The 22,155-nt window shown below is 39.4% G+C and overlaps 1 protein-coding gene across 3 annotated transcripts; it reads left to right on the top strand.

The window, feature by feature from the left end:
• The first annotated feature begins 1,685 nt into the window (after positions 1–1,685).
• On the top strand, positions 1,686–18,304 carry LOC139450099 (nocturnin-like). Of its 3 annotated transcripts, none has more exons than XM_071231746.1 (3): positions 1,686–1,730; positions 8,919–9,087; positions 11,818–18,304. In XM_071231746.1, the coding sequence occupies exons 2-3, from the start codon at positions 8,925–8,927 to the stop codon at positions 12,633–12,635; spliced, it is 981 nt and encodes a 326-aa protein (XP_071087847.1). In that variant the 5' UTR covers positions 1,686–1,730; positions 8,919–8,924; the 3' UTR covers positions 12,636–18,304. The 3 variants fall into 3 exon arrangements, with proteins under 3 accessions (XP_071087847.1, XP_071087845.1, XP_071087844.1); XM_071231744.1 differs by lacking the exon at positions 1,686–1,730 and adding an exon at positions 3,838–3,902; XM_071231743.1 differs by lacking the exon at positions 1,686–1,730 and adding an exon at positions 3,859–3,902 and having other exon boundaries at positions 8,885–9,087.
• The last annotated feature ends 3,851 nt before the right edge of the window (positions 18,305–22,155 follow it).

The raw sequence follows: 22,155 nt of genomic DNA, 5'->3' as shown, positions 1-22,155 counted from the left end.
CGTCCAAGATTATTGCACTTATACAACGACATGCATGAACGTGTGTGTGTGGCTGCTTGTACTAGTCCGGACTGATGTCGATTTATAGTGCTAGCTCACTGAGATACCATGCTGCAGTTTAACATGAATACCCCACTCAGACACAGTATACTGACTCCGAGCCGACCAGTCCTTGTTTTAGCCCCTTAATGCCGAGCGCCAGACAGGGTAACAACAAGTACCATATTTTAACGTCTTTTGATATGACGTGGCCGGGGATCGAACCCCGGAGCTTCCGCTCTCCGGGCGGACGCCCCACCACAAGACCACGGAGGCGGTCTTCTAAAACGCTCTTGGAAGAAGACCTAATACATGTTTTCTTTATACTTCATGATGTTCATTTTGCTCTACACTGAATTGTTCCTCAATACCACTCACAGGGAACAGTGGTGCATTTAGGGCCACATTTCCATGATCTGATTTGCACCCTTTCATCGCAGGTTCGAACATCAAAATTACCCTATTATGATTCTTGGTCTTGTCAGAAGCTGTATTTCATAAAGTGGTATTTAAACCTCTACGATCTCCGTTAGTTTAAGATTCCTTTGGAGTGAGTGAGATGGGTTTAACACCGCTGTTCACAGTGTATATCGCTGTGTGTCTGCTTATTGTGAGAGGAAAGCCCGAAGTGATGCAGGTTTCAGATGTTACCACTTTGGTGAAACCCAAGAGCACGGGTATGGTGCTGACAAACATAATCGGGGCGAACCGGGATTCGAGCCCCAAATCATAGGTTTCTGTCGTGCCCAAGGGACGCAACTCTGCACAGCGAATCGCGGCGCCTTATATGACAGGACCACCCGTGCACAGTGCCTTGGAAGTGTGCTGACACGCTTTATTATTTCCGAAACCCCATTCAAAGCGGTTATGGCTGAAACGGCATCAAGAGAAAACGGTACCTTGACTGTCACGGTATCTTCATACTATTGCTATACTATTTTGCAACAAGAAAACTAGACATTAAATAGGTGTCTTATTTTAAATTATATTCAACTGTACTTTCTTACAGGGTATGAAGATATATTTTCTTCACATGCAATATTTCCAACAATATATCTTGTAAGCTCACTTCTCCTAAATAAAGATGTATAGTAACTGATTCGCGCAAACAGATTTATTCCAAACATAACGTCTTGTAACAATACCTTTTGCCAAAGAAACCAGTTAGTAAAGACTCGCCCGATAAAATAAAGGTGCATATAAACGCGCAGACTTTTTACCAACAGTGCGTCTTTTAATCACGTCTTCCTACTAGTGAGTGGACACGCCCGTTTTAGCCTAAAACCCCTTCATAGCAGATTTAAACCCAAGTCACTCACTGACTTCAACAATGGCGTTTGCTTCTGACAACAGTTTGAACAACATCGCTGCATTGAGTGCAAGAACTAGTGACAAAGCTCACTTGCCATCAATGTTCATTGCAGGGCGTGCGGTTTGTCCTTGGACGTGTCAGTGACATACATCCAAATGGTAGGTTATTGTTTGTTTACAGCAGGATTGCATGCAATTATCACGCATCACACTTGTTGATAAATATGGATATAACTACGCATTGTCCCCTCACGGCAAACTTTCTGCACACTGACCTGACTTCCTTGTGAGTCACTGTGAAGCACAGATCCGGAATACAGCAACACGGGTCAAGTCTTCCGACTCCTGTCAAGCCAGCTTGAAGCGTTTTTCTGATCGTTGTAAGTTTTTATTGTTTCTAATGCACTCAACAATATTCAAATCTAATCAAAAACAGATCTCAGAGCTCGCTACCGCTGCACGTAGCGAGAACGTAGCTGCGCCCCTCGTGGTTTATCGTCCCTGCTGTGTTTTCTTGTTCGATACACAACTCTCACTCGTCGTTTATTTATTTGTTTGTTTGTTGTTTAAATCCGCACTCAAGATATGACGGCGTCTGTACATAATCAAGTTTCGGCCAGAGAATCCAGTGATTGATATCATGAGCATCGATCTACGCAATTGGAATATGATGACATGAATCAGCCAAGTCAGCCAGCCTGACCACCCGATCCCGTTACTCGCCTCTTACGACAAGCAATGTCGCCTCTTACGGCAAGCACGGGTTGCTGCATGAAGACCAATTCTAACCCGGATCTTCACGGGTCACCAATTTTATGAAACGAGTGAATAGTTCTGGTATCTGACGAGCGAAATCGAGTCAAATACCAGAGCTGTTCACTCGTTTCATAAAATTGGGAGCGAGTATCATATTTTTTAACCTGTCGTTTATTACTTCTTCTTTTTAAATTTCATTGTGTGTCAATAGGTAGACATCTGCACTATCCACAGAATAATCCAATTGAGTTTAACAGAATAATACTTCAAATACATTGAAAATTGACACGTATAATTGTAATACCATACAACGGCCAACCTTTAGAATTCAGTGATCCGCTCTACATAGCCACCTTAGCGCTGGTGTGATCGCAACTCCCATACTTCAACAAAAACCGCTACGGTCGCTTTGTGGAACGGGGCCCTGCGCCGCAAGGTTAACAAACACGTCATAATGTCCTATGAATTTTAATGAAAGATACACCGGCGAAACAATGCCATGTGACGTCAGCCAAGCAACAGGGTTACTGGTGTTATCAAGCGTACAATAGCTCCTCTCAGTAATCTATCATCTCTACATGCAAATGTCATTGAATAAACCCGGTGGTGTTGAGAGTTTTCATTGTTTGTTAGCAAAACCGGTTGATATAGCTAAACTATAGTTCCTGCAGTAAATACAAGCACGCGTTTTGATATTCTAAGACTTGCATGGTCTGTTTTGGATATATTCCCGTGTTATGGGTTTTCGGAAGCTTAAAAAACACTCGTAGTTTTCTCGCTAATCGCAACTGTAAAACATCTCACTCACTTATTAAAGACGACTTTATCTTAAAAACAGGCGATAATCTGAGTATTTACAGTGTTTGTAAAATCTGGTCATGCATACACTGAAGTTGACTTATGTTATATCTTTATTCAACGATATGAAAAGTCAGAAGGAATGGGTGCATAGTCAGAAAGAAATGCGAACTTTAGTGACTTGTAGTGTAACCAGAGCTCTAGATACTTTTTGTCATTAAACAATATGTCACGTGACTAACCACGGGTCCGGGTAGTCCTGTGGGTACCCATCCGTAAACGTATGATGTCCGAAAACCTATGATCCAACGATATTTATTTCAGGGTCTGTACATGTATGACAGACTACTAATTGTTGTTCCGAAACGTTGTGTTCCTCATAATAAAGAAGTTGACAACCATATATTACCGGTATCTTCCTTATGTGTATAACTTCTAAATGCCTTTCAAAGCCCCGATTTTCTTGTTGGATTCCACCCCCCACCCCACCACCACCCCTGAAAATGCCAACATTTTCACAAATATTTAATAAATTTCCGAATCTTCCAAATTCAAGCGAATTGAGAACCAGATTATTCTAAATCAATTTTTTTTAAAGTGAGTTACAATGTACTTTTTTTAACTATGTACAATACATTGTTATATCACTCTATTAACTTTCCAAGTAACTTCAGTTTTTGTTGATAACCTTGATGTTTCATCATCTTTTAATGTGTAGCGCGATCTCACAATGCCTAACCGAAACTAGTGTGAATAACTACATAAATTTTGTATTTGAGTATGGTCAAAAACTCAAAACAACAAAATATCTTTCTGTTTCACAAAGACTTATGGGCGGATCGCCCTGGCCCATCCTGTACAAGCCAAAGACGTTCTTTTAGTTGCAATGCGCGTCCTCTGAGCGCATCTATAGACAGGATCCTAGTAATTTATGTCACATTGCACTTCCGGTACGTTTGTTGTTGCCATTGACTTCGTTTATAGAGATTATAATAAGGGTAAGATCCAAAGGGCATTTGTTTTGAAAGGTTAACGTGACATTGTGAAATATGCTGCCTGTATACAATATACTACATAATGTTAAATAACAATATCCGGTTTCTGAACTCTTGGTGTTTGAAAATGACGTGCTGTGTCCGGATTTCGGTCAATAACTTTCCGTTTCGAGCGGCGTTTCGTTACAACGGTTGTGCTTGATAAATAATCGAGTGAGTTTGATACTATCTGACATCGTTAAGAATGGTTGAGATCCACATATCCTTTTTGTCAGGTAATAAATAACAGTCTCAGCAAGTTGGATTCAAGTCATTCATCTGTGTAATGGTTTTTGATCAGCTGATGATGTGGATCAATCAAAGTTTTAACGATTTGCTTGAGTACATAGAGGCTTTTCACATGTGGCACTTATTACAAAATATAGACAGCAAATGGGCAGACAGGGTAAAGAGCAAGGGAAGGTCATGTCAATACAGTACAGAGTTCAAATCCCAGTTCGCCCCGATTATGTTTCTAGGTTTGTCAGCCTATACCATGACTTGAATCCAACTTGCTAAGACTGCTATTTATGACCTAACAAAAAGGATGTGTGTATCTCAACCATTCTTAACGATGTCAGTTGGTATCAAACTCACTCTATTATTTATCAAGCACAACCGTTGTAAGGAATATGGTGCTCGTGGGTTTCACAAAAGTGGTAGCCCTAAACGTCTGAGACCTGCATCACTTCGGCATTTCCTCCCATATTAAGCTGACATGCCGTGATATAGCTGGAATACTGTTTAAAGCAGCGTTAAACCAAACTCACTCACTCAGTCAATACAGTTCATTTCAGGCAAGCCCATATAGGCTAAGGTAGGGCTGGGATTGGGATGTGTAACTCAGGCACTATTGAACTCACTCACTCAATACAGTTCATTTCAGGCAAGCCCATATAGGCTACGGTAGGGCTGGGATTGGGATGTGTAACTCAGGCACTCAGGTTGTGTGGATCCTGAGTAGGACTTGGGTACCTACAACGCTACCGGGCCCCATTGTTAGTCACAAGATATATTGTTTATTGGTGCCAACAATAAAGCTCTGTGGTTACTCTACATATTGCTGATGTTGACATTTCTTTTTGACTATGCACGATTCCTTCTGACTTTTATATGTTTGAGTCAAGTTAAAGCTTCAGTCACTTCAGCGTAAGCAAGGTCAGATCGTTTTATACGTGTATCTGAATAGGTTGTTCCAGGGCTTGAGACCTGAAAGGGGGTCAGGTACCTGGGTAGTAAATTTGGACTCGTCCCAGACTTAACTATAATATATTGTCCCAGTCCTAGTCATGCAATTCGCTACTCAGAGTTGTGTCCCTTTGGCGTGATAGAAATCTATGATCAGGGGATTTGAATCCCAGATTCACCCGATTCTGCTTCTAGGTTGTCATCACCAAGCTCTTGGATTTCACCAAAGTGGTAAATGTTTAAGACCTGCATCGTTGTGTGCTGACACACCATGATATGACTGAAATTTGGTTCATAGCTATGTTAAACCCGGCTCACTCACTCACTCACTCACTCATAGAGTTGTGACGATACACATTGAAACCGATACGATACTTATCGCGATATTTGCTTTACGATTCAATTCGATTCGATATGTATAACGATACACAATTTACTGCTGAACATGCCTGTTTTTAAGAAAATCAAATCTATGAACTAAGTTCCGCAGTTTTGTTTTCTGTAATCCATGTAATTTTGTTCTTAAATTCAAGAAGTTAAATGAAAAAAAGATCTCAAAAACTTTTTATTTGAAACTTTTATTTAGGAAAATACAAAATAAAAATCAATTTGGCACACAGTGTAATTTGGCACACATATGAAAATAGATATTTCTTGGCCATTAAACCATGATTGGGTAAAACACAAAGAATTTTCATCACACTGAAATCAATATATTTTCTATTTATGCTGAATTTGCTTGTCCCTGAGCAAGAAATATAATCAAGCTTATAATGAACAGTTAGGAATGGACTTGTGGAGGAACTGAAACTCAGTTTTCATACCCTCAGTTTACACAACTTGAACTTTAGAACACACAAAGTGTCACAACTGACAATACTGTTACTAGAAATATTCAGTAATGATTGCAAAAGTTCACTCAGTCAAAATGTTAACAAAAATAATATCAAATATCAATCTCAATTGGCACTTGATACAGTCAGAAAGGTACAATAATAATTAGCACCATACCTGTTTATGAAGGAATTCTTGCAGAATAAAAGACTTGAATGAGTTAAAATGACCAATCACTAAAATTCATTCAGTCAAAAGTGCTAATACCATATATGATCTATCAAAACATATATGACATTGCTAAGTGTTCTTAAAAGTCAGCAACAAAACTAACAAAACAGTACTTGCTTTACAAGTCAGTCTTGCACACAAAAATCTTAATCTCAATAATCTGTCAAATTCTTAACAATTAATAAAAGTCAATTATCATCATTAAACAAAGATTGCTGCAAATGACTATCTGAAAGTGTGTAACACTTGTAAATGCAAATTCAAATAATTCAACTGAAATGAATAATGAACCTTATAACATTAGACTTTCACATGTCTAGAAATGCTTAACATTCTTTTTCAAGAAAATCATTCTATCCACATGCTTCCAACTCAGATTGGCCCTTTGAGCTGTCATGATGTCCCCAGCAGTAGAGAAAACTCTCTCTGAGGGTACTGATGTGCCTGGAATACATAATACTGACTTTGCATAGTGTGCTATCATTGGATACAGATGATGATTCACTCTCCACCAATCAAGTGGATTGGCACCCTGATGACTCGGCACCACTGTCTGCAGTGTCTTGTTCTGTCTTGACAACAGCGACATCTTCGTCAACAGATGAGACTGGATTCAAATTGGGCAGGGGTGGGTCCATTGGTGCTGTGTTCGGTTCAGGTTCCTGCTTCACCTTTGTCAGTGGCTGGAAACTGAAAATAGAGATTGCATTGTTTTCATAAATTCATGTACCCGGTACATGAAATATAAACTTCAGAAGAAAATTATACAAATTTCCAAATTGTCATTCATAACTGATAAATTTCATTCTAATTATTTTTTACTTTCTTAATACAGTGAGTTAGTATATGGAATATGGCCTGTGACATTCAAGTTTAAAGGGATAGAATAAACTAGATATACATACACAATTGCTATCCCAGTACTCAGCTACAGATGTTGATAGATCTGTTAAGACAGAAGCCTTTTCATCATCCTACAAGAAGGGCAGGGACTTGAATCTTGGATCTACTGCTGATGCAGTATGTAGAATTTGCAACACTTCTGGTTTTGTATACCTCTTGTTGAGATCAGCAGATATGGCTGTCTTGACCTCTTTCACAAAAGGTGGATCTTCATCTTTGATGCACATCTGAGTCTTTATCAAATGGAGCTTTGGGGCAACAATGGACAGTGTTGGAAACTTCTCCTCACAAAGGACTTCAGTTGCTCCTTTGAGTGGCCGCAGAAGATCAACAAGAAGCTCTAAGTTTTGGATGTCTGTCTCGCTGAGTGTACTGATATCTGTTTCCTTTCTCTTGATTTCCTTAGTTGCAATGAGAGTGGCATATATGGCAGGCTGACGTTGGAGGTAACTTCGAATCATATCATGAGTGCTATTCCATCGCGTAATAACATCCAATTTTAGTTTTGTTTTAGGCAGATCAAGTCATTCTCGGTTGATCTTCAATTTGGCAAAGTCCACTGTGCTCCTGTGAAAGAACGCCACTATCCTCCTGAACCCTTCCCAAGAGTGTGGTTACTCTGGGTAACTTGAGTCCTTTTTGGGTGGCCAAATTCAAAGTATGAGCGAAGCAGGATATGTGTTTCATGTCTGCCACCTCCGCCGCTATCCCCATATTGGCAGCATTATCTGTGACAAGGCCAGCCTGTTTATGCTGAAGACCCCACTCTTCCACTGCATCTTTCAGCACTTTACCACTGTTTACCCCTGTGTGTGACTGCTCGATGATTCTTGTCTGTGGAACAAAGGGAACTATTTTCCATTCAATGTTGATGTGTTGGCTTGTGATTGTAATGTATCCCTCAGTGGATCAGCTGGTCCACCCATCAGTGGTTAACGAAACTGCTGACTGAGTTTATCTATGACTTCTTGCTTTGTCTCCTCATACATTTCTGGAATTATTTTCTTTGATAAAGTTTTTCTGTTTGAAGTTTGTACCTCGGCTCCAGAGTTTCAATTAAATTCACAAACCTTTCACTCTCAACTATTGAAAATGGCTGGAGATCTTTGACAATAAACTGAGCAAGAGTCTTAGTGATAGCCTTAGATCGTTCACTATTAGGAGGCAGTTTCTCTTTACGACGAAACATGTTCATGATATTCTCACCAGCAGAATTCTTCGACGACGAGTTGGAAGTTTGAGGATCCAGTTTTGCCCTCTTGTGAATTTGAACATCTTCACTAGCATGGCGTCTCTTCAAATGGGCTGCCATATTCATCGTGTTGTCATTATATGTTGACATGGTATTGCAAATAGTGCACGACACCTTTGTTTTGTCTCTCGACAGAAAGAAATGCTTCCGCACAGCACTTTTAAACGATGCCGGAGGCTTTATAAACTCTGACACATTGCTTGCTTGTCAAGAGCCGGCATTTTAACTAGCGAGGCTAGGCGAGATTAAACGTTACATAGCAACCTCAAACATGGCGGTGTCCACGAGACAGCGTTTCCGGTTGTATTACGAGTAAATGTTTTGTTTCAGAACAGATTAATTTATTCAATGAAATGTATCATTATTGTATGGATACATAGAAAATCATATCGATATATCGTATCGGATACCTAGAGATCGTGATTCAAATACATATCGATTTATCATCACAACTCTACTCACTCACTCACTAATGTTTCTCATTGTAATTCCTGTGAATTGTACAATTTGACAGAGATTGTTTTGATTGTGTTTGCAGGGCTAATGTATTTTTGATGCCATCTCATTGCCAGTTAAAGATGAGTGCTGAAGAATCTATGGGAACTCAGGTTGTGTTAAAGGAGGTGCAGACTGCAGTGTCCAAGAAGAATCTACCCTCCCTTTTAAAGAGGCAGTTTAAATCCCTAAGTGATGAGGATGGCCCCTGTGTAAGAATATTTCAATGGAACATTTTGGCGCAAGGTACTTTTCTAAGCTATTTTTATGCAGGAATAGAACTAAATATTTTTGTGCAACAATGTACTTGTTCAATCTCATTAAAATCAGATCTAAGTTCTCGCTACAGCTAAACAAAGATCTGAGGACATCCCATTAGGGGTCACGTTAAAACGACCTTACATCTGACCAATCAGAGCGTCGCTTACCAGATCATGAAAGTGACAGTCGGAATGTGATTTCTTATCATGCAGCCTCGAAAACTTTAAAACGGGGTATTCTGAACGATAGTTACGGGCTTAACGACTGAATCTATACAATCTAGACCATATATTAGCCATTCGAGAATGTTCTTTTGTTCAGGTTTCAAATTTTTAAGCGAGAATTTGTCAAATATGTTTCGAAGCGTAGTCGCCAATTTGAAATAAGTGTCGTAAAGCCTTCTGATTGGCTAATGTCGACTTCTTGTCAGTAATTCCATTGGTCGGTCAGAGTTCGCGAAAGGTCGGTCTGACGTGACCCGTAATGGGATGTCCTCAGATCTTTGTTTAGCAGCAGCGAGAACTAAGATCTGATTTTAATGAGATTGGTACTTGTTTGGATGTTTTATGTGGGCTCTTAGGAACCTAAGTGTGACAACGAGACAAATACTGGTCAATGAATCAGATTATGATGTGAGTCTATTAATCTTGTAATCAATATATATACTCAGCTTCATTATTGAAGGGTCACCTAGGTATGTAGGGTGTCGAACATGAACATATACCAACAAGCGTCAGTAGGTCCGCATATGGTATGAAATGGTTCATTCAAGATGCCACTGAACTGCACTCTTGGAAGTTCTACATTTTTTTCATATTATCGGTGTGATCCCTCAATTATGATGCTGAGTATAGTCCCACACTCAATATCACTCCATGGTCACTCTGGTTAACATAGAATTACAAGTTAATCAACCATAGGCCGACACGAGCCAGCACGCATGTATTGTTTAAGCGGAAGTACTCTACTCAGCGCTAATAAGCGGTGCTATTTGGTGTGTGATTGGATTAATGTATGTTTGGATTAAAGTGAGGATTCTCCTGTTAACCTGACAGAGGACGTTTTCTTTAGATATAAATCCACTGATGCTTGAGAGGAGGGGGTGTCGCATTCATATTGAGTCACATTTTTGGCTAAGGACCAGTGGTCACATTCTTTTGGCGACACATTAATTTCACGATTTACAGTAGCTTAGCTGTTATGAAATTACTGATTGTAATCTTGACCCATCATCTTCCCGAGGCAAGGGAGTTAACCGACTATAAAAGTCCAGTTTCCACCCTTTCAGAATTAGGCTGGAATTATGGAGTTATATTTTGGCTGGACTAACGAGTCTATGCAAAGTCGAATCAAAATCCTGTAACTAAATCCCCAACTGCCGTGCAGCTTTCACAGATATTTTCCAAATCTGTTTGTCTTTTTGATCTAGCTGCTCATGTACTTTGAAGCACTTAGCCTGATAAGACCCTCTTACAGATTTTAATTATCGATCAGATTGTCTTGACTGGGCGCCACCATTTTGTTTGAAGCAAATGCATGTGATTTGAGAGGTGGAATCTGATAGGTCAGTTGGAGTGAGTAGGAGGGACATAACTCATAATAACCACTAGTGGTGCTACGATCAAGCCCATAAATTCCAGCCTACTTCGGCAAGGGTGGAAACTGGACTTTTACAGTCAGTTAATGCCCTTGCCTCAGGAAGATGTGACCCCTAAGCTGGGGGTCCATCTTTAAACCCATTCATTATCATTTCACATAGGGCTAGGCAGTAAGGAAATATGTTTGCCACCTTCTTTTTCTTTGAGATTTATAATATACTTTCCCCAAGCCCAAGGTATATTTTGTAAATAATATTGTGTATTAAATGGTTTGTACAGTTTACTTGTGTGAAAGTACATTTGTCCCTTATTTATCCTTTATATAATAACCATTGTCAAAAGGTATCAAGACATGGGGTTTCTGGGTTAGAATAGGTCCCCAGCAACCTATGCTAGTCGTAGGAGGATTGGGTGGCCAGGCCCGATGACTTCTTTGATTGCGCTGCCATGTACTCCCAGGTGTGGATCCGTTAATCATAAGTTTATTTGCAGGCCACTGTCGTATAGCTGGAATATATATAGCTGAGTGTTAGTTTTACCTGAGTGTGTATGCATCATGTATCAAGTATCATGTATCATGTATCAAGTATCAATCATCAAGTATCAAGCATCATATATCATGTATCAAGTATCATGAATGCATCAAGTATCGTGTATCAAGTATCAAGCATCATGTATCATGTATCATGTATCAAGTATCATGAATGCATCAAGCATCATGTATCAAGTATCATGTATCATGTATCAAGTATCATGAATGCATCAAGTATCATGTATCAAGTATCATGTATCAAGTATCATGAATGCATCAAGTATCAAGTATCATGTATCAAGTATCAAGCATCATGTATCAAGTATCATGAATGCATCAAGTACCATGTATCATGAATGCATCAAGTATCATGTATCAAGTATCAAATATCATGTATCATGTATCAAGTATCATGTATCATGTATCAAGTATCAAATATGTATCATGTATCATGCACCAAGTATCATGTATCAAGTATCAAATATCATGTATCATGTATCAAGTATCAAGTATAAAATATGTATCATGTATCAAGTATCAAATATCAAGTATCAAGTATCATGTATCATGTGTTGGTTGTTTCAGCCTTGAGTCAGGGTGATGACAACTTCTGCCTCTGTCCAATTGAAGCTCTGGATTGGGACAATCGTCACTTGCACATCCTGGAAGAACTGCTCACCTACAATGCCTCCGTGCTGTGTCTTCAGGAAGTGGACAGATTCTCTTTTCTTGAGGAGAAACTGAAATCTGTGGGATATAAGGGAGTATTTTTCCCCAAACCGTACTCCCCGTGTCTCGACTGTGACATCTCGTACGGACCAGATGGATGCGCAGTCTTCTGGAAAACTGAGGAGCTAGATCTCCTCGACCAGGAGAACATCGTCTTGCAGAATCTGATGGGATATGCAACAAATCAGGTCTCCATCATCTGCAAATTTCAAACAAAGAAAGGAGGCAAGCAGTTTTATGTTGCTGTGACCCATCTGAAAGCCAAGAATGGATTTTCGGATGTTCGATATGAACAGGGACATTTTCTTAATGCTACACTGGAGGCTATGACTGGCAACCATCCGGTGATTGTCTGTGGAGATTTCAATGCTGAACAGACAGAGAAAGTCTATGAAGTGTTCCAGAAAAGTAAGGTGGGACTGGTCAGCTCCTATGCCCAGCTGTCCGGGGATGGGTCCGAGATTCCCTTCACCACCTGGAAAGTCAGAGGAGGGATTACCGGCAAGAAGGAACTGAGTCGGACAATTGACTACGTGTGGTTCACGCCAAGCAAGATAGGTCTGAAGTCTGTGTTGATGATGCCAACCGTCCACGAGATTGGAGAAAACAGACTGCCATCACACACATATCCGTCAGATCACCTGTCACTAGTCTGTGACTTTGTATTGAAGTAATTGATGATTCCACTTAGGACAACTCTAGGATATTAGGCTTAGGGACGACCATTTTCTTTTTTTTCGAAATATGTAAAAAAATTATTCTTTTTCATTCTTAATACACTCTACATACCTTTTTTATCCAGTTTTCGAAAGTTGAACGAGATTAACAATCAGCATGATTTTCTAGGGCTGGATAAGCGTTATCGTGGGGCTCTCGCCATACATAAAATGGTCCGTCTCTGATGTAATGTACCTCATTCCCTCACATACAATGACTATTGACCAACACCTCTTGCTTGTGACATACCATTGGTATGGATTACAGCTGATTTTATTTATGTATTTATGAATGTCAAAATACCTGAATATAATTGGTCAATCAGGGGGGTGTCAAAATCACAATAAAATGCCTCTGATTGCACAGCCTTTTTACTGCTTTATGTTACCTAATTTGAGGTATATAAATTAGTTCGTACCAAACACTTTTGAGTCTACAAGCACAAACCTGCTATATGGCATCATTTTCTGTAGATTTTAGAGTTATTATATGGTCTTTTATTATTGTTTTTGGTTTAAAAAAATAGATTATGTTTAATGCAGCACTCAGTGATGTTCCAGCTACTTGAAGGCAGACAATAGTAGCTGAGATTACAAGACCGGAGAGAATGTTACAGTACTCAAGCTTGGAACTAGTGGCTTAAATCGACCGATGAAATGAGGTTTTATATATACTCCAGATATATTCCAGATTAAAAATTTGTCAAAATATGTTTCAAAGCGTAATCACCAATTTGAAATTTGTGCCGCAATGCACGAGAAATCTGCCTTCTGATTGGCTAATGTTGACATCATGTCAGTCCTTCCATTGGTCGGTCAAAATTCGCCAAGTGTCGGTCTGATGTGACCTGTAATGGGATGTCGTCAGATCTTTGTTTAGCGATGGTGAGAACTAAGATCTGATTATAATGAGCTTGAGGAATTCCAAAACAGATTCCCAGTTGTTCCTCATGAGAGGTCACAACATGGGAGGTTCAGGACTTCAGAAAGTCATTGTGTTCACAAATCTGATAATGTTTACTGGAAAGCTTGTCCTATGGATACAGATTTGGTTTGGGTTTGAACAAGTGCTTGTAGCAGGGTCTATAAAAGCGACTATGCTTGTCGTAAGAGGGGACTAACAGGATCGGGTGGTAAGGCTCGCTGACTTGGTTGATGCATGTCAACGGATCCCAATTGCGTGGATCGATGCTCATGATGTCAATCACTGGATTGTCTGGTCCAGACTCGATTATTTACAGACCGCCGTCATATAGCTGGAATATTCCTGAGTGCGGCAATAAACAAAAAAACAAAACAAAAAAAACAGGGACTATAAAATTCTATCATTGACATGTCTAGGTTCATCATCTGACGACATCCATTGCGGGTCACATAAGAATCACCTTTTATCTGACCAATCAGATTGTAGCTTACCAGATTAGGAAGTTGACAGTAGGAATGTGCTTTCTAACCATGCAATCTTGAAAAGTTAAACACAGGGTATTCCAAACAACAGTTATGGGCTTTACGATAGAATCCGTCAAAAACATAGTCTATCTGTCGCTTCAGTGGGACAAACATTTGAACGGAGACTTTGCATAGCCCATGGGAAGTATTGCCATAGCGTCTAGGCCTTCGATTAGACCGTCCAGTATGTTCTTTTGTTCAGTTTTCAAATTTTGAATCAGGAACTTGTCAAAATATTCGCCAGTTTGAAAGTAGTGCTGTTTAGTGGAAGCAAGAACGAAGATCTGATTTTAAAGAGATTGCTCAGATTGAGTGAGAATTAGCCTGAATGTATTTCTACATGAGTTAATGCAGTGGTAGATAAATGGGGATACACCCAACTCGCCTAAAATCCGACTCGCCTAAAAAGATTTTGACCCGACTCGCCTAAAAAAAATTTGAGTGAACTACGGTCGTTTTTTGTATTTTAGAATAAGTATGTAACTATCAGAAATGCATAGTAATGCATTTTATACACATAATGTAACTAAATGTTAGTGTTGTAGTCTCGGTCCCAATAGCGTAACCGACTGGGCTCTGACTCACTGACTCAACATGAAGTGCAGATGTAAATATGACAGAAGACAAATTCTATGGATGATACGTTGTTGTTTTTTATATTATTTCCATACTTGTGTATGAATATACTAGTAATTGTGATCATTAGGCCTAACCTAAGTTATATTTGCCAAACACATACCAAAATATCATATATATTTTTTAGGCGAGTCGGATTTTAGGCGAGTCGGGTGCAACTCGATAAATGGACAGGGAGCCTGCAAACAGGATAGGAGTAATGTCAGCAGAACCATCTTCATCACCAATGGCTTCAATTTAATAAAGTACATGATATTTACAGAAGTATACTTAAGGGTACACCGGATATTGGGCCTAAGGTTCAGATATATTTTTTAATCTGTACATTCCAAACATTCAGCATGGAATTCCAAACACTTATGTTGTTCGAGGCTGATCCAGTGGATTCAGACAAGGTTGTAGGGTGCACACTTTCTGAAGCTTTCCAAACACTAATACTTTCAGAAATGTACAAGATGCTGGTTATACTAAAAGTAAATGTATGACATGACTATATTGTTAGCTGAAATGTTTTTAATATAATTACAAGATTATTGAACACGATTTGCCCATTCACAAAATACACTCGTCCTTTCTGAAATGATGTATGAGACTAAAAGTATGTTTTAACACCACATACATATACTCACTTTTAAGGGGGAGGAAAGTGATATTTGAAAAAGTGTTTTGGTTGAAGTTTCTGGTACAGAAATTACAAATTATTCCTCACCTATACAAATTTGTTTTTAAGTTGTGTGCCCTACCTGAGTGTGAAAATGTATTCTAGGAATCAATATTTTCAGGATGAAAATATAATATATCTAGCCATTTCCTGAAAACAAAGTTCTAGAACTAGATTAGGACCAGAAGATGTTGAAGGCATTTTTGGGGGGAATATGAAAATATGGATGACCATTTTTTAGAAATATGTTTTTAACTTCTGACCCAAAACACTTTTGTGTTAGAATAAAAAAAAATATTTCTAGAATCTTGCAAAGCAGTACAGAGACGACTTTGCCATAAAAATAGATACTTTCCTGAAGGAATTACTTTTGTACTGAGTAATGTGACAATGCAGTGTTAACAAGCTCCTCACAGCGATAGACTGTTCGCGGAGCTCTCTATACTATTGCTGCCACCAGTCAAAACTCCCCACTGTGATAGGTGAGCACAACCATGCTTGGAGTTGAACAACGCAATCGAATACACTTACCCCTGCTAAATTACTTTTCTTTGTTTGTCAATTTGAATTTGTATTTCATTAAAACTATCTTGTAATTGATATGGTAAGAATGTAAGGGAGAAGTTGGTGGATTTTCCGTTTGTCTGCAATCTTGAAACCAATCTGATTATACAAACAACAAAGTAAATTCATCTGGAAAATATGGTCAGTCGTAAAACTTTTCAAAATGAAATATGATGGCATTCCCAAACAAAAGTATAAACGATACTACATTTGGGGTTAGAGGGCCAATTTCAAGATTCCTGTAATGGCCGTGCCCACACTGGTGGCAGCAATGTTACCAAGAGTGTAACGAAGGTGTCACACGCTGAGAAGGAGCGTGCATTGTTGGGGGGCACGGGTGGCCCAGTCGTCTAAGGCGCCGCGATTCGCCATGCAGAGTTGCGTCCCTTGGGCACACCAGAAACCTATGATTGTGGGTTCGAATCCCGGTTCGCCCCGGTTATGTTTCTAGGTTTGTCAGGACCATACCTGTGCTCGTGGGTTTCACTGAAGTGGTAAACGTCTGAGACCTACATCACTTTGGGCTTTCCTCCCACATTAAGCTGACACGCAGTGATATGACTGGAATACTGTTAAAAGCGGCATTAAACCCAACTCACTCACTCACTCACTCACTTGCAGTGTTGACAGTAAGGGGAAGTAACTCACTCCAGCCAGTCAGAATTTATTTATTTTTTGGGAAAAAGCCATAAACTATCATGCAGTAAATATACAGAAAGGATGCTTAGTGTAACATTTAAAAAAATGACATTGGTTAAATTGGTTAAAGGTTTTTGGTCTATTCCAGTTCCAAAGTTCATTGAAGTGTGAAAAACAGATTCATCAGATTTGAGACACACTCCCCAAACCACCAAAATGCTTGATTAACTTTGAAACTGTTGACACCGTCCAAGAGAATGAGATAAAAAGTTACCCCCCAATTCTTCCATATTACTATGGTTAATCAGTCATGTCATTTCGTTGTAGTATATAGAACCTTGGATATTAAACGACAAGTTATGGTGAAGCATTGATCTCACAGATGGCCTTGGATACTCACTTGTGATATGTGTACATATCTGTGACTGTGATATTTTCTAGAATCGTTTAGGTTTATAGAAAGTTTTAATGAATGAAATACCTCAGTCCCTGTAGTAGCATCTTCTCGAGGCAAGGGAGATAACTGACTTAAAAAGTCCAGTTTCCACCCTTGCCGAACTAAGCTTGAATTCCTGGGCTCGCCACCAGTGGTTATTATGAGTTATGTCCCTTTTAACCCTCTCCTATGGACCAATCAGATTCCAGCTCTCGTATCATTTGCATTTGTTTTAAACAAAACGGCGGCGCCCAGTCAAGACGATCTGATCGATAGTCAAGATCTATATTATGATAAAACGGGCCTTAGTTGCGAAGTGCATCAAATCAAGTGAGCACCTTGATTAGAAACATAAAAAGACTTCGAAATTATCTGTTGACAACGAGTTGGTGGTGCACATGCTTTGCAAATCCTGATATTGACCGAAATCTGCATGACAGTTTACAAACCGGATTTCGATTTTGGTGCACGATTTTGATTGGACTATGCTTAGACTCGTTAGTCCAGCCAAATTGTAACTCCATAATTCCTGCCTAGTTCGGCAAGAGTGGAAACTGGACTTTTATAGTCAAGTTAACTCCCTTGCCTCGGGAAGATGCTGTAGTAGATGTGTAGGTATGCTTGAACTTATGACCTACAATTGTCTGTTATGAACACCACATACCAAGTTAGATGAATAAGCGTCAATGTGTAGTTTGTTGGTGTGCAGGTTTGTTTGTAGTCTGTCTCCCAGACCCTAGAGAATAAATAAAGAATGAATCCAACACAAGTCTAGAATGATTTGGCAAGTCTAGATTGCCTTAGCTCTTTGTCTGAAATTAAGCATTGTTCTGGGCTCCATTTGGATTTTATTTTTTAGATATAGATTTTTTAAAAAGAGAACTTTATTTCTGAACTGAATGATAAGGTATGATTGGTCCATGTGACCTTGATAAAATACGATGTAATGGTATGCCGCCTTGGATGGGAATAAATTTCTCAGCGGAAGAATAAATCCCTTATGCCCCAACACGAGAAAAACAGGCAGCATGTGCTTTTCTGAGAGGAATAAATCCCTTATTCCCTGCTTCAAATCAAATAGCCTCACTTTGTCCATGGAAGGCATGTGACATAGCACAAGTTAACCTCAGCTCAATCGAACTGCTGTTTTCTTTCAATGTTTAATTTATGTTAATTCTTTTACAATGTCACATTCAAACATGTCGGTAAGATGTATTTGTTGAAGCAGGATCATGGGGGGTACATGGGGTTTTCTGGGTCCCTTGTTAGGTTTCTAACCTATAAAACGGGGGGTCCATGAAACCCCATGTACCTTTCATGATCCTGCTACAACTGATAGTGTTTTTACGTTGTATATTGCATTTGACTTTGTTTTTATATATCTGGGGCGGTCGGGTAGCCTAGTGGTTAAAGCGTTCCCTCATCACGCAGAAGACCCGGGTTCGATTCCCGACATGGGTACAATGTGTGAAGCCCATTTCTGGTGTCCCCCGCTGTGATATTGCTGGAATATTGCTAAAAGCAGCGTAAAACCATACTCACTCACTTTTATATATTTCTCCGGTGTATGTCAAGTGTGTGGACTTTTATGATTATCGAAAGTGAAAGAGGAAGTACTATATGGTGTTTGATTCTTGGGCATAAAATTTGAGAATGAAAATGGGCCTGTTTTAATATCGGACTCATCATTCTCAAAATTACATTTACTGAATTAGCCCATACTCCTTTTTTGTTGGTTAAGGCCAGATGTTATTATTCTTTTTCTGATTTTGATAGTGAAATAAACTATACTCACTATAAGTATATTATTTGAAATACTGTTACTAAAACATTTTGAAAAATTATCTTTGAAACTTCAAAACAACGAATTATGACACATCATGAGAGAAATTGAATAATGTATTTGAAGCTGGAATTTATAATTCTTTGAACTAGCAAATCTGTAACCCCCCCCCCCCCCCCCCCCCCAAAAAAAAAGTGTCTGTCCAGAACAGGATTCATTAGATATTAGACACTAGACATGAATTGAAATGTTTTCATAGGGCCTGTATAATAACATTGTAGAATTAGAGTGAAAGCCAAAAAAAGTTGAAGTGTGCAAGTATACTACTCAAAAGAAGTTAAGAAAGACCTGATTCTTTCATATTACAATAGTTAATCTCTCATGCCATGACAGATTAACATTGCAAATATGAAAGAATCGGGAGATCCTTAACTTCTTTTGAGTAGTATATATAACGGGATCATTATCTCATTACATCAGGTCTGAGTTATCGCTACCACTACACAAAAGTGGTAATGAGCACTAAGATCTGATTTTAATGAGATTGAGAGGATCACCACTGACGTCCGTCTTGTCATGTCATCACAGTACTATATTATTCCACGTTTGAAAGGGATATATCTCTTACCGGTATTCTATCACACTCCAAACTGCTTACTTATGCACATATTCACACTCAAACAGAAGTTGAGCGGTAGTGGTGAAAGTATTAGTGAATTACCAGCTTCATGGTACACATTATAGGGTAGCACTGTCCTACGTTATTAGGTGTATGAACGTCAGTGTCAAAGGATATCTTGTTATTCATTACATAATCAAGACGTTTCCACCATTGAGCACAGTCCCAGTGCTTTAAAATGTCTGTCAATTATATGGCAAATTGTAATCCCAATCAGACACTAATGAGACAATGACAACACTGATCAATGAGGCTTATAAAAAAAAAGAATTGGTTCTCAGGCAATGGTTTTTGAAAATTTAATGCAGGCGGGCGGTGCCTTTTTTGTGTGTTTTTTTGTTGTTGGTTGTTCATACTCGTTTGTTACCAAGAAACAATTGTGTAATCAATAAAAAATTGTGTACAATGAACCTGGAAAAGGGCCTCCCTACAGAAATGTATTCCTTGATGAGTAAAATACTGGAACACAGTATTTGACTACCGTTGGGCTTCGAAATAAAAACGAAACGTGCGGCAAACTTTATCATGATGCAGGCGGTGCCTTAGAACCAAGACTATTATTTTTTTTAAAGCCTTATATTGATGTGTTTCAAGCATTCAAGTTGTGATATACACACAAGTATTATGAACACAAGTCAGATGTATACATATGTACTATCTACTAGTATGAATATTACAGTGAGTGTCTGTTAAGCATTAGCCATGTCAATTAATCAAGTTATTTACATCTTGTGAGAAATAGTCTGGACCAGTTTCTTAGTCACCAGGTATGTGTCTCAATAAGTGGGTGTTAGCACTATTGTGCATGACCAGTGAATGTATTGACACTTTGCATGTTGGAAGTACAATAAAAGTTTAGTTTGGGTATCAATGAATTGTGTTGTGTTGACATTCAATGTTCTGTGTTGGATTCCAGTCAGAATAGGTGCCGGTACCTCATATTTGTTGCAGAAGCTGACTTACATCAGAATTGGGTCAGGCTGTATGTTTGCTTGTTGTTTAACGCCGCACACAGCAATATTCCAGCAATATGACGGCAATTTTTAAGTAATTGAGTCTGGACCAGACAATCCAGTGATTGACATCATGAAGATCGATCCACAGAATTGGGATAAGATGACATGCATCAACCAAGTCAGCGAGCCTGACCACCCAATCCTGATAGTCGTCTTTACGACAAGCATAGTCGCCTTTTACAGCACGCAGGGGTTGCCGTAGACATATTCTACACCGGATCTTCACGGGTCGTTGGGCTCTGTGACTTGGCTGATTGCGTGTCATTGTACCCATGTTCAGGGATGTGAGCAGGTTTTCCCCCCCAAAAGAGGAAAACTCTAGGGGGGTTTGGAGGCATGCCCCGTCCCTCCTCCGAAATCTCTTAAACATATGATTGCATTTTAAGCAATTTCGTGCAGTTTGGACACCACCAAGAAATGTAATAAGTCAATGGCAAAAGTCAAGTCAAATAAACCAAGATTGCGGATGCAGTAAAATTTTGAAGTTTAATCAATACTTTTTAAAAATAGGGCATCGCTTCCGCTCACTCAGCTAGCCACCGGGTCTGGGAGCAATACTGCCATAAACTTCACCCCCATCCCCCAGACACAAGGACAACTGTCACAAGCGTGCAATGTCTGACGGTTGGTTGATTGGTTTGTTGTTTAACGCCGCACTCAGCAATATTCTAGCTATAGACGGAGGTGTGTAAATAATTGAGTCTGGACCAGACAATTCAGTGATTAATATCATAAGCATCAATCCACGCAATTGGGATCGATGACATGCATCAACCAAGTCAGCGAGCCTGATTGCCCGTTAGTCGCTTCTACCCCATGTGACGTGGAGCGGTCTGCATGCTGTCAGTCACTGTTTTGCCTGGTCAAGATCAGCTGGAATAGTGCTGGAAACAATGTTTGCCCACTAATAGTAAATTAATACTGATCATCTTCCTTAGAGATCCCAGGTCCCTAGCACCCGAGTCACAAGAGCCAAATAAACTGAGAATTTGTATGTTCGCAATGTGTGACCTGGCTGTGTCATATTGTGTCCGAGCATTATGGATTGTTGCTGCTATTCCTTGCTCTGATTTCTAGGCATCTCCAACATAGCCAGGCTATTGCTGACTGGTGTCAAACAACATTCACATACTTCATTACTGATAACTGACGAAGCTCCTATCCGTCTTCATCTTGTGCCAAAACAATTAACATTCTCACATCCGATGCAGCTCCTGTGCTGGATCCCCATGAAACTATATAATCAGTAAACGCTGAAGTACAGCGAGGCAACACATAATTATAGCAAGGGAACACTATAAATGTGTATTTTTACCATGATAGATGGGACCTTCTGCAGATAAACCAGTTGTTTGTAGTGTTCACCTTGGTTGAAAATCTATTTGTACATTAATAGGTTCTTGAGACCCGTGAAGATCCGGGATAGAATAGGTTTTCAGCAACCCATGCCTGCTGTAAGAGGCGACTAATGGGATTGGGTGGTCAGACTCGCTGATTTGGTTGATGCATGTCATCGTATCCTAATTGCGTTGATCGATGCTCATGATGTCAATCACTGGATTGCCTGGTCCAGACTCGATTATTTACAGACCGCCTTCTTATAGCTGGAATATTG

The sequence above is a fragment of the Haliotis cracherodii genome, unplaced genomic scaffold (genome assembly GCF_022045235.1).
Source record: "Haliotis cracherodii isolate W230 unplaced genomic scaffold, xgHalCrac1.p SCAF_8, whole genome shotgun sequence".
Classification (NCBI taxonomy): domain Eukaryota; kingdom Metazoa; phylum Mollusca; class Gastropoda; order Lepetellida; family Haliotidae; genus Haliotis; species Haliotis cracherodii.
The sequence above is the reverse complement of the archived record's forward strand: the minus strand, read 5'-3'. Positions and strand labels throughout refer to the sequence as shown.

What these genes read in the sequence shown, in the direction of transcription:
- LOC139450099 (XM_071231743.1), top strand. Translation starts at nt 8,901, where the DNA reads ATGCCATCTCATTGCCAGTTAAAGATGAGTGCTGAAGAATCTATGGGA. An exon ending in ATGGAACATTTTGGCGCAAG is followed by an intron (nt 9,088 to 11,817) that starts GTACTTTTCTAA and finishes TGGTTGTTTCAG; the next exon opens with CCTTGAGTCAGGGTGATGAC.